The sequence below is a fragment of the Scomber japonicus genome, chromosome 9 (genome assembly GCF_027409825.1).
Source record: "Scomber japonicus isolate fScoJap1 chromosome 9, fScoJap1.pri, whole genome shotgun sequence".
Taxonomy (NCBI): Eukaryota; Metazoa; Chordata; class Actinopteri; order Scombriformes; family Scombridae; genus Scomber; species Scomber japonicus.
Genome location: NC_070586.1, coordinates 40,048,407 through 40,060,602, shown reverse-complemented (window position 1 = coordinate 40,060,602; position 12,196 = coordinate 40,048,407). Strand labels below are relative to the sequence as shown.

Sequence of the window (12,196 nt, the reverse complement as noted above, 5' to 3'; positions counted from 1 at the left end):
TGAAAATGAAGGATGCAACATATGAATGGTAGGTTTCATGATAAACTTTAACATGTACACCAACTGCAATAAGAATAAATGATTTTGAAATATTTTCATTTTTGTAGATTCTGGGTCATAAATTTCCAACTTAAAGAACCCTAACCCTAACCCATCATTTCAACCCATAACAGATCTTTCTCTAAACTTAACCAAGTGGTTTTCTGCCTAAACCTAACCAAACCTTAACCACAGCACTGTCACAACATGAAACATCATTATTTTTTTCCAATTACCACCAACAGAGGTTAAATATTAGAAAATGTGCTTATGGTCATGTTCTGGAGTGCAGGTATGATCAAACGTTGTTGTTGTTGTTCCATTACAAGGATTTGTTGATTAAATGATAATGAAAGGAAGATGCATCTCATGCGCCCTTTATATGACTTCTGTGGCTCCCTGAAGCCCATTTTAAAACAGCTGCAATGACACCATAAAGCTTTAAGCTTCAAATGGCCACAACAAACAAACAAAAAAGCTGTTTCCCACTTTGTTCTATCTGTTTCAACTTTCTGGACTCATTATGTTGTCCTATGGGGCAAATCCCATCCATTTGGCATGTGCATTAAGTAGGCTAAAGTAAACCATCAAGTTTTTATCACAGATTTAGCCCTGCAGCACTCCAATATTTCATACTGCTTCTTTCAGGCTGACGGCTCTGTTGGTAGCTGGACAGAAAAAGACCAGGAGGGGATCACTAATGCCTTACAAAACATCACACTGGTATGTATCATTTTGTTTTATATGGCATGATTTTCCACTAGCACAAAACATGAGGGGAATACACAAACATCACTTTAATGTTCATGAATAGATCTCCATGTTTGTCCATTTCTAGCAATATCTGTCAACACATTGTTATCCACAGGACAGATCACATAACAAGACTAAAATATCGAAAGCCCCGCTGGGAGTTTTATTGAAGCTACAATGTTCACCACAGTCTGCAACATGGACATGTGGAGAAAATGAAAAAAAAGAAAAACATACTGGGGCCAAAATCTGAAGTTTGCCCTGAGGGTGACACTAGAAGAAAGATCATGAAGTCATTAAAATCAAGACTTGATTCCCTCAGGAACATTTCTCTGCACAGCACATTTCATGGCAATTTAACCATTAATTTATTCTATCTCATTTGCAATTGTAATCTTCTTAGCTTGAGGGAGACTGTAGATGAAAGTTCATTCAGTGTCCAAACCCCAAAGTTGATCTTCTGAAGAGCATGAATAACAACATGGCATTTCTTTGAGGTAGGCACTAGAAAAGAAGTCAAGGGTCTTAGGAGTCAACCTTTGGGGGCATTAAACATTCATTAAAACAATGTACAGCTGTCTGGGCCAGTAGGTGTCATAATCAGAACCATGTGGACCAAAATCACCATCTCATTTCAAAATATGAGTGAACCCTTCCTTTCAAAGGCTTTCTGAGTGAGATCAGGAGAGCGCTAAGCTGTATCAGGTTTAGCAGTCTCCTTGTTTGCTAGAGTAACGGCCCAATGTAAAACCCGTCTAATCTACTTCAATGATATCAGTTAGGATACCTTCTAGTCTCTTGGCTAGTATTTAGATAGTCATTTTCAGTCTGCGTCCAGCAGAGCAATGGACCTGTACTGTAAGTCATCTTTCTTGAGAATTAGGGAAATAATGCCTCTTTCTCTTCCTCATGTGTAATAGGCCTATTTAATGGCTCTGTCTGTGGGTCTGAAGCTTGGGGAAGATTAGTCGTCGAAAGAAATGTACACATCAGAGTGACGGTCTGACTCCGAGTTGTACAGGCATTCAGAAAATTCCACAAATTACTTGTTATTGTCTTTGTTGTTATATACTCTTTTACTGGATTTCTCTTTTATAACTGGGATCACCTAAGAGCCAGGTTGAGTGAACCGTTCCTTTAACCCTGTAAAGCCTAAACCATCAAATAATTGCAAAATTCAAATTGATACACACATTTTCAACAGGAGTTTATCATAAAATAAGCTACAGAATATTTAGTCATTCAACATCGCATCAGTCCAGTAACTATTCCTGTTCAAGTATCAGTAATGAATGTTTGATCTTTCTTACCTTCACTTTTTCTAAAGAAAAGGTTTATCTGTGAACTGCATGCATCTGATCATATACTGTACATCCGGTTTTTACACTGATGATGTAGAGCTCTCTAAAACTCATGGATCATGTATGATTCACTTTGTGTTAGAGGGTTAAAGTTGTAATTGTCATTTATGTTAAAAATTAGGATAACCCCTTGATATGTACCAACTCATTTTTCAAGGGGGCCTTTAACAAAATACAACACAGCAAAAACATTTAACAAAATAATTGACAAAACAAAATAAATAATACCATTGTAAAAGACAAACAGAATACATTAAAACAAAAAGAGAAATTACAACAAAAGCAAACAAACATACACCATTAGGTTATTTATGTATCATTTCTGGCACTATGGACACACATTTGAATTCAGTATTGTCATGCAAAACAAATTTAAAGAGGAAAGAAAACACACGTTTGCTGCACAAAATTATGATTAATTTTTTTGTTTATTTCTTGGCAAATCAACCTGGACTGAAACCTAAAGGATTAATATTGTGTCATTTCACTGACTTCATGGCTCAGAGAATAGAAGTGCTTTCATGTTGAATGGTCTTCTTGTCATTGACAGGGTGAACTGCAGGCTGCGGCTCAGTCTCCTCCACCGTTCAGGTCAGTTCTCCAGGCACAGAGCAGACCGTCCAGGGAGAAGGAGCAGAACCGGAAGCCTTCAGCCCGGCTGGTGCAGCCCAGCTCCGGCCTGCTCTTCACCGGTCCCACCCGGCTCCTCCAGGACTGCCTCCACAAGTCGCTCAAATCCCTCCCCTCCATCCATCAGCCCTCCCAGGCCTCAGCCCACCACACTTGCGCTGGCCACCACACTTCCCTCAACTCTCTCCATCACACCTGCCGCAGTTCCATCCAGCTCTCCGACTCTGAACCCCACCCCCATGTTGCTCATCACCTCCACCACCACCACAACCGACCCAGTTCAGGGCACCACACCTGCCCGGGCTTCCTGCACCATCGGGACTCCTCCAGCTCGGCTAAACCGGAAGCGTCTGCGAAGCTCTCTTCTAGATCATCCTCCTACGAGAAAACGGCTATCTTGTCGAAATCTGCATCCTCTTCCAAAGCTGCCTCACCCATGCCCTCCCCTCATCCATCACCACATCCCTCACCATGCCCCTCCCCGTGCCCCTCTCTCATCACACCCGCTGCTCCGCCGTGTAGTCCTGACCGACCCTGCTCACCTGCTCTCGCCCAGAGAGCCGTCATTACAGATGTGAACCGGCTGTCTGCAGACACCAGACCACAGCAAAGAGGTACACAGCTCTGTGTATAGTGTCCCTTGTAAAAACACATGTCACATGTAATATAAAATTATAATGCAGGCAAGATTGGAAAAGAATGTGACTGTATGATACAACATCTTTCTGGTGGTTGGAAATATAATGGTCATTGTTACGGCCCTAGGCCGTTTGTATGGTTTCTCCCCTTCCTCTGTGTGTGTGTCCCGCTCCGAGGTTTCCAGTGGACCAGTGAAGCAGACCCTTGGCGGCTGGTGGATGAGGCTGATTGGTGCTGCGCATCTCCAATCAGCGTGCGACAGCTTTAAAAGCCTGGCGTGCCCTTCAGACGCCAGCAGACACCTCAGTAGCAGCAATAGTCGTAGTAGTAGTAGTAGCAGTTGTTCTTGTTCGAATAATAGCTTGTGTTTTGGTTACCCAGATTTGGGCCAGGGTAAGACTAGTTTCTTTCTTTCTTTCCTATTTGTGTCACTGTGTTTACTGGTTAGGTTTAGGGGTGCTGATTACTTGTATTTCTGTTTGGTATAGCGTTAGAGTAGGTAGTTAGACTTTTGGTTTAGGAATATTTGATTAGTCCCTGTATTGACTAGACAGTTAGCTCCATTTTTATTTGTAAGGAGTCCTCTTTTTGTTGTATTTTGTTATTGATTTATCAGCACCTGGCAGCCCTTTTCTGTTGGTTTTGGTATTAAATTCCACATTGTCCTAATTTGTTATAATAAATACCTCTTTTATTTTACAACCAGTTTCCATCGGTTGTGTGTGTTACCTTCCCTTTTCCCCATCGAGCTGGGTTTGTCCGGGATTTTCACCCGTTAAAGGCGTATGTTACAAACCCAGCTCGATGGGGAAAAGGGAAGGTAACACACACAGCCGATGGAAACTGGTTGTAAAATAAAATAGCTATACAACGCTATACCAAACAACGCTATACCAAACAGAAATACAAGTAATCAGCACCCCTAAACCTAACCAGTAAACACAGTGACACAAATAGGAAAGAAAGAAAGAAACTAGTCTTACCCTGGCCCAAATCTGGGTAACCAAAACACAAGCTATTATTCGAACTCGAACAAGAACAACTGCTACTACTACTACTACGACTATTGCTGCTACTGAGGTGTCTGCTGGCGTCTGAAGGGCACGCCAGGCTTTTAAAGCTGTCGCACGCTGATTGGAGATGCGCAGCACCAATCAGCCTCATCCACCAGCCGCCAAGGGTCTGCTTCACTGGTCCACTGGAAACCTCGGAGCGGGACACACACACAGAGGAAGGGGAGAAACCATACAAACGGCCTAGGGCCGTAACAGTCATCTTGCTGCTGTTTTGTATGATCCATAAATTCTCAGTGCCAGCACCTACAGCAGTGATGTTAAACATACAGCCCACCAAGAAGTCCAATTCAGCCCACTGGGTAACTTTGCAAAGTGTGAAAATTGCAGAAAAGTAATAAAATGCACTACTCCTCATTCACAGTCAAGGCTTATGATCTTCCCGTCGATTGCAATTCATATTTTTCCTCAGTGCGCTTGGTCACATTTTATCAGCATCTCTTTCCACCTTGATGGGTTTATTATAGGCAGCTTTATAAATGAGTTATAGTTATAGTACAGATCTAATATGCATCATATACATATATATAAAATATTATTTATAGATTATTATGCAATGGCTTTACTGGTCTGGCCACTTAAGATCAAATTGGGCTGACCTACAGTACTAAAAGGCTGGGTAAAAATATTTTGGGGGTGGGGGCGGGGAGGGGGGGGGGGGGTTAAGGCGAGTCCTACATTCTGCCTACTCAGTTTTGAGTCTATTGCTCACATGGTAAAATCAGCAGAAACACACATTGACTAATTGATTCCAATAAGTTACATTTACAATACTTTGTTTGATTTGAATGTAAATGGTAAATGGACTGTACTTATAAAGCACTTTTCTAGTCGTTATGACCACTCAAAGCACTTTTACACTACATGTAACATTCACCCATTCATACACATTCATACACTGATGGCACAGCAATGGGAGCAATTTGGGGTTAAGTGTCTTGCCCAAGGAACTGCCAATCTTCCAATTGGTGGATGACTGCTCTACCTCTTGAGCCACAGCTGCTCCATGTTACTGAAGCTCAACACCTGCAGATGTTGTGCATTAAAAGCCTACCATAAAAGTCCATTTAAATTCCCCCTTTGGTCAAAAATATGGTTTTCTTCATTCATCTTCCAAAAAGCAGCAGCAGTGGGTCTGTAAGCATGATGTGAACACTTGAAATCCCCACCGCTTCAAATTTATGTCAAGTCCACTGAGAATGGATCCTGCAGTGAAGTAAAGTGGTATATTTACTTTTTATTGTGGAAAAGGCTAAATCAGACACACATTGTTGTGCAGAGTGTTTTTATATATCTTGATACATATCTGGAGGGGATCGTTTACCGTACTCTCACTGAGATTACAGATTGTATTTCACATCAGTGTCCCGTCAAGATAGCAGCACCACGAAGTACATAAAACACACACGTTCTGATTGGATACGGTAAAAGGAGATTAATGATTACTAAATAGATAAGATCTGAATGATAAATAACTGCAGCTGATATGTCATAAAAGGGAATAAAAAAATAGATATGAAGTACAAAAAAAATCTTAAAAGTAAATCCAGAAAGTAGGAAAAAACCCAACAGATAACAGTGATGATCTCTATAGATACTAATATTCCACTCAAAGACATCATTTAGAAACACAAAGAGAAACCAAAAGGTTTAAAAGGACTCTTTGATTGGAGCAATCAAAAAGAGAATTATGGCTCTTCTCCCCAGTTCAGTGAGGATCTTGACTCACTTTGGACAAAAAAGGATCATTCATACACTTTGAGTTGTTTAGGAGGTTAGGGTTAGGTTCTGTTACCAAACTTATACCTATGACTATATTGTGAACAGTTTGAAACAAACAAGCAGCAAAAAAGCATCAACTGCAAATTTAAAGAGGAACAGATCAGAAACAGGGAGGCTCCGTATGAAAACTGTCATTATAACTTCTGTTGGTCGATATATTGTCTCAGAAATAATCGCGATAAACAATATTATTGTCATTTGAAGATCATTTTATACCACTGATATAATGATAATATAATAGTATAATAATGTAAGGGGGGTGGGAAGTACTTGTGTATAAACACAGACTGTCATTATGGTTGGGGACAGAGTTATTGGGTTAGGGGTGGTTACTGCAGTCTCCACTCAGGACGTACACAGTGAGGAATGGAGGACACTACTTGTTTAGCCAATGTGACATGAATAGCCTCTTAGCTGCTAATGTGAAGTGTGGCAATACTGATGATGTTAATAATTACGTGATTGTACGATAGGTCAATAACGTAATTATTGTGACAGTCCTACTCCTTAGTAAAATAAGATATACTGCACTTATAATAGCAGAGATTAGAAATAAATGCCTGTTTCTTGGTCAGTTTAAACTGTACAGTATGCATCATCTGTTTGTATATTAACTACATGGTCTCCCATACAGGGGCCACTCTGTCCCAGCTGTCAGACAGTGGCCAGACTCTGAGTGAGGACAGCGGGGTGGATATAGCCGAGGCGGGAGGCCTCAGTAAGGATGGCAGCCCTCGACCCAACAAGAACCAACAGGGCCATCCAGAGCAGCAAGGCACCCACGCACCTCCTCCAGGGGCCACCACCAGACGGGTGAGGGCTTCACATAAATACTCATTTCACAGTGTAGCTCCAAGTTAAGCTTTTTCCTTGTCTCCCTGTGACTTCCTGTTTATTTGATTATGTATTCAGGTCTCTGGATCACTGCTGATTCTGTTTTGATTTCCATTTCCTTTACAGAATTCAGTTAGAACACATAACTTGTACCACTGCTTCTGTTTGTTACAGGCACAGAAGCACAGCTGATGCAACAATGTAGCTAATAAAACAGAGCCAGATTAAGGGTCTCAAACAATTTAGCGCATCACTGTGGCACTGGCAGGGGTCCAATCAAAGCAACAGATGAAGAAACAGGATTAAGATGAAGTACACTCAGCTTATTTGCATGCAAGGAGAAGACTGTGTTGTGGGAAACCAATCACATCAATGCAAGATGAGATGTGATTTTAACAATGATATAAACTCGTAATTAGTGCTTCATTTGATGTATTAGGAAAAAAACAGTTTGATAGAGCGTGGTGTGTGGATGTAATTTACAGACCTGAGTTAACTTGTTTACCCCCACACATTGTATTAAAACCTTAATTTCTTTCACATGGGAAAGAGAAAATTAAATGTAATAGTATAAATTACAAAAAAAGGCTGGGCCAGTTTGCATAGTCATGATCCAATTAGAGCATGCGAGGACATAACAATGAGAAATCAAGAGGAATAATTTGTACAAACTCCAAAAATTAAAGCCCATTATAAAAGAGATGCAGCACACAGATGTTTAAGCATCAAGGCCTGAATATTCACAACATTACAAGCAATTATTTGGCACCGATTTAATTAAAAAAAAATTAAAAACCTGCAAGTATGAAGCCTCGACATTGTTTACTGAGTGGGTACAATCATCGCTCAGGTTCTGTGTGAGTGCAGTCCTTACATGCTTCAAAGTTGATGGAAAATGACATCATAGCCATGATGCTGCAATGGCAAATGGCAAAAAAACAGAATGTATATTTAAGAAACAAGAACCCACCTCTGAGAAGTGATCCAAGCACTAAAAATGTTTTCCATTTCAAAAACCACCAAAGTGTGCTCCAAAAGATCTTCTCAGAACTCTTCATACAAACAGCAAAGTCACATCAAGTGAAAAATCCTGCAACAAAAAACATGCAGTCATTTACTGTAGTGGTGAAAAACACAAAAAATACAGAAAATATGTTACAACTTATTCATCAACTACACATTTATGGGAATTCCCTGGCCACTTACTGAATAAGGGTTTCTAGGTTTTTCAAAATGATAGATGCTTGCGACAGCAAATACAGCAATAATGTATTTCTTATTGTATTGAACTCCAGCATTCTTGGTGTTTGGGGACAGACCAAGGATAGACAGTTTTGGGCAATCTGGTAATTTAGCTGAAACTGTTAGTGATAATGTGTTGATTACATCTCCAAAATTCTTAGATTTTTGGGCAAACCTGTAAATGGTGGACCAGAGTGCCCTTTTCTGTATTGCATTTCACACATTAGGGGCGGCTATGGCTCAGGAATTAGAGCGGTCGTCCACAAATCAGAAGATTGGCTGTTCGATTCCCAGCTTATCCAGTCCACATGTTCTTGTGTCCGTGGCTACTTAAACCCTTCCCCTATGGCTGCACCAATGGTGTATGAATGGGTGTAAATGTTAATTTCCTCCTGATGAGCAGGTTGACATCATATGTGGTAGTCCCTGCCTTCAGTGTTTTTTCTTATATGTTGGGTCTCTTTAAAGTTAAAACCTGAAGAGTTCGGTTTAGAACCTGCTCTGTGTGTGAAGTGCCTTGAGATAACTTTGTTGTGATTTGGCGCTATACAAATAAAGATTGATTGATTGATTGATTGAGTGTATGAATGTGTGTGAATGGGTGAATGTGACATGTAGTGTAAAAGTGCTTTGAGTGGTCAGAAAGACTATAAAAGTTTTATATAAGTCTATTTACCATTTACATTAGTGGTCACCAACCCTGCTCTAAATTACTAATTAGAATCAAGTGTGTTAGAATTGGGAGATACCTAAAACATGGAGGGCAGTAGCTCTTCAGAAGCAGAGTTGGTGACCATGTGTGAAATGCAATGCAAAGCTGAAAAAATGGCACTTTGGTTCACTGTTTCTAGATTTACCCAAAAATAACAACATTTTGTAGAGATGTACTTGACACAAATAGTTTCAGCTAAATTACCAGATTGCCCAATACTGTGTATTCTTGGCAGCAGTGGTGTGGACAGATATACACTAGGTGGTGCTATAACACCTGCCCTTTGCCCTCTGGACCAAGCAAGTGCCCTTTTGAAAGTTCTGTTTTTTTTGTTTTTTTTTAACAGTGTACTGTATATGGCCCATGTTGACATGATCATCTATAAATGCTCAACGATTAAAAGCATGGGATAATAATCCCCCCCTCCTCCCAATTTACATTAGGCTACATAATTAACATTTGCGGTAATTTATTTGCTAAATGACAAACAGGCAATTCCCAATTGCCTGCAGAAAAAGTAGCCTTCTGCCTTGTGGTAATGTCATCAAGAAGTCGTATTCATACTTTTGGTCTCTTTTTATTTACTAATTCCAGCATAATGCCTAGAAAGGAGAGGGTAAGAAAGGAAAAAGAAAGGGAGCTACACATTGCTGCTTTAGAGAATGGTAATGCTCACTCTTCACTCCTCACTTCAAAATTACACTTTGTGCATTTCTTTTGTTCTGACGGGAAAAAACATATATTTCTTATTTTGCAAGCAGTACACTGATCTATCATTGTAGCTGCCTAACTTGCTAAAAACCTCTCCATGTGTATATTCCAGAGAAATAAGACAACAGTGATTGACTGATCAGTGCTATAGTCCAATTGAAAGGTCAAGTAATTTTATTAACAGATTGACATGAATAAATATGCAATTACATTCAACATGTGCCTGTAATGTTTTTTTGTTTTTTTAAATCTCACACTGCTATAATAAGGCAGCCGGCAGTTCCACATGCCGCACAAAGTGCCCTTATTTTTCACTGAGCACCTGCCCCCCAAAATGACACTGTGCACGCCACTGCTTGGCAGGGTTGATGACTACAGATCTAGCCTGTTGGCATCATAATGGTGTAGTAGGGATAGACTGCAAGAGTCTAAATCTTGTGTTAATAGTTTGAACCTGGGATTCGTGGCATATCTGCTTTCATTCATCTTTTGTTATCTCTATATTCAGGTCATTACACCAATCAAGTCTCTTATTCTCTGAGGATCCTTCTCATTTAGTTTTAAGTAGGTTATAGATCAATGACACTTGACCATGACTGCTAGAGTGATTGCACTATCACTTCTTCCAATATGGAGAGAGATGGGCAAAGAAGTGGGTGTTTTGTGTCTTTGATATGTAACCACTAATCTGTACAGAAATGTGTCAAGGTATAGGTATAGAAGTTCCCTCCAAAAACCGAAACATTGCTGCTATAATTTGGGTATCACCAGGAAAGGTGGATCATTTCTTTTGTCTTTTGGCCTGAACCAGGATTAAAACACCTCTGGTTGCTGCCCTGCCATTTCTCTCCTCCGTTTTCTTCGTGAACCACTTCATTGAAACACTGTCCTTGTAGTGCCACAAATACTGACACCATCACATCATTTGTTGCTCCTAGCACACACTAAAAGCACCACACACACAGCAGAAGTAGTGAGGATGTGCCGATCCAAGCAGATGATAGATTTGCTGCTGGAGGGGTTAATGTGTGTCTAGACACCACTAATTTGAGGAATTACTCTAAAAGCTGGCATGGTAACACCAACACTCTCTCCCCCTGAAACCCTAAAGTGTCCCTCTCCAGCTTCTGTTCCCGCCTCAAGATGTGAACAGAGAGATCCACAAAAAGAAAAGCCCTTCAAAGAGTAACTATTTGGTCTGCAGATCTCTTGGTTCAAAGATATTTTTTGATCCAGCACCCATCCTATGGGGTATTGGAGTGTCCCTGTCTTCTTTATCATTCAACCACTTGATGCCTGTCGCCAAGTGCTTGCTCATGGGGGAATGTTGGGTCTCTTTAGATTAAATTAAAGAGCACGGTCTAGACCTGCTCTATGTGTAAAGTGCCTTTAGATAACTTGAAACCTTTTACACCTTCCAGTCCTCTCAGTCCTGCTTTTATTACAGACATTACACACATCGTTTGAGCTGGGATGTTTAACCTTTGATTTGTGGGTTTATGAGAAACACTGTTTATTAAAATCCAAGAAAAAAAAGATAGCTGGGTTTTTAGTTAGGGTTAAGTTAGGGACAAAACATACAATGCACAGGCACAGGTTGGTTGTTGTGTTACTTATAACTGAGATATAACAGCAGTCCTAAAATCCTAAACAAATAATATTCTGAAGAGAAATACATATAATTGAAAAGATAAAAATAAAACAGGAGGATTATAACTAGTACCAAACAAAGAGTGACAAACCAAATTATAGCTGATATAACTCCTTACATAAGGGCCCTTGGGAGAGGTCAAAGGTCAAGGAGAAATCCACTAGGCATGGTTAAGGAAAATTATACTACACCAATTATCCTGATTGGGGTTGTGGTTAGGGTTATAGCTTTATATATCAGTAATTAGGATTAAATCTTGTGGTTAGGTATAGGCACAAGTCCCTAATGGTGCAGTTCTAGTTCGACTCGACCTGGCTCGTTTCGCAGAGCCGTTCTATGATGACCCCGCCCACGTTGTATAGGTACTATAGTAATGGAAAAGGTCGAGTCGTGCTGGAACTGTATAGTGAAAAAGCGCTGAGTGGTTAGGGTTAGGATAAAAGGTGACTGGGTAAGGGAATACAGCGGGGGAGGGTAGTAATATTTTAGTTGGAGTTTGGGTTTGCATTATTACAAATGTCAGTGAGATTTTGAACAAGGTTGTAGTCCCTTTGGCTCTGTATTACTATAGCTAAGTTTTTTTTTTAAAAAGCATTATTTCAAGTTGCAGCAACTGAAAACAAAAAGGCGTACCCCTTATCTAAACACATTGTCAAGCAGGATCCTGCATTTAGGGCAGGTGTGACTGATTTTTCCAGGTAAAGCTCAGACATATGCAGTTACACAGGTCATTGCTGACTCCATTTGTGACCAATATTACCAAGTAATG

At 40.2% G+C, this 12,196-nt stretch overlaps 1 protein-coding gene across 1 annotated transcript in view; it reads left to right on the top strand.

The window, feature by feature from the left end:
* LOC128365010 (whirlin-like) overlaps positions 1 to 12,196 on the top strand; it is a 125,741-nt gene that overhangs the window by 106,567 nt on the left and 6,978 nt on the right. The window contains exons 8-10 of the mRNA XM_053325624.1: positions 688 to 762; positions 2,704 to 3,397; positions 6,912 to 7,090. Coding sequence (XP_053181599.1) covers positions 688 to 762; positions 2,704 to 3,397; positions 6,912 to 7,090 — 948 coding nt within the window. The remainder of the gene's footprint in view (positions 1 to 687; positions 763 to 2,703; positions 3,398 to 6,911; positions 7,091 to 12,196) is intronic.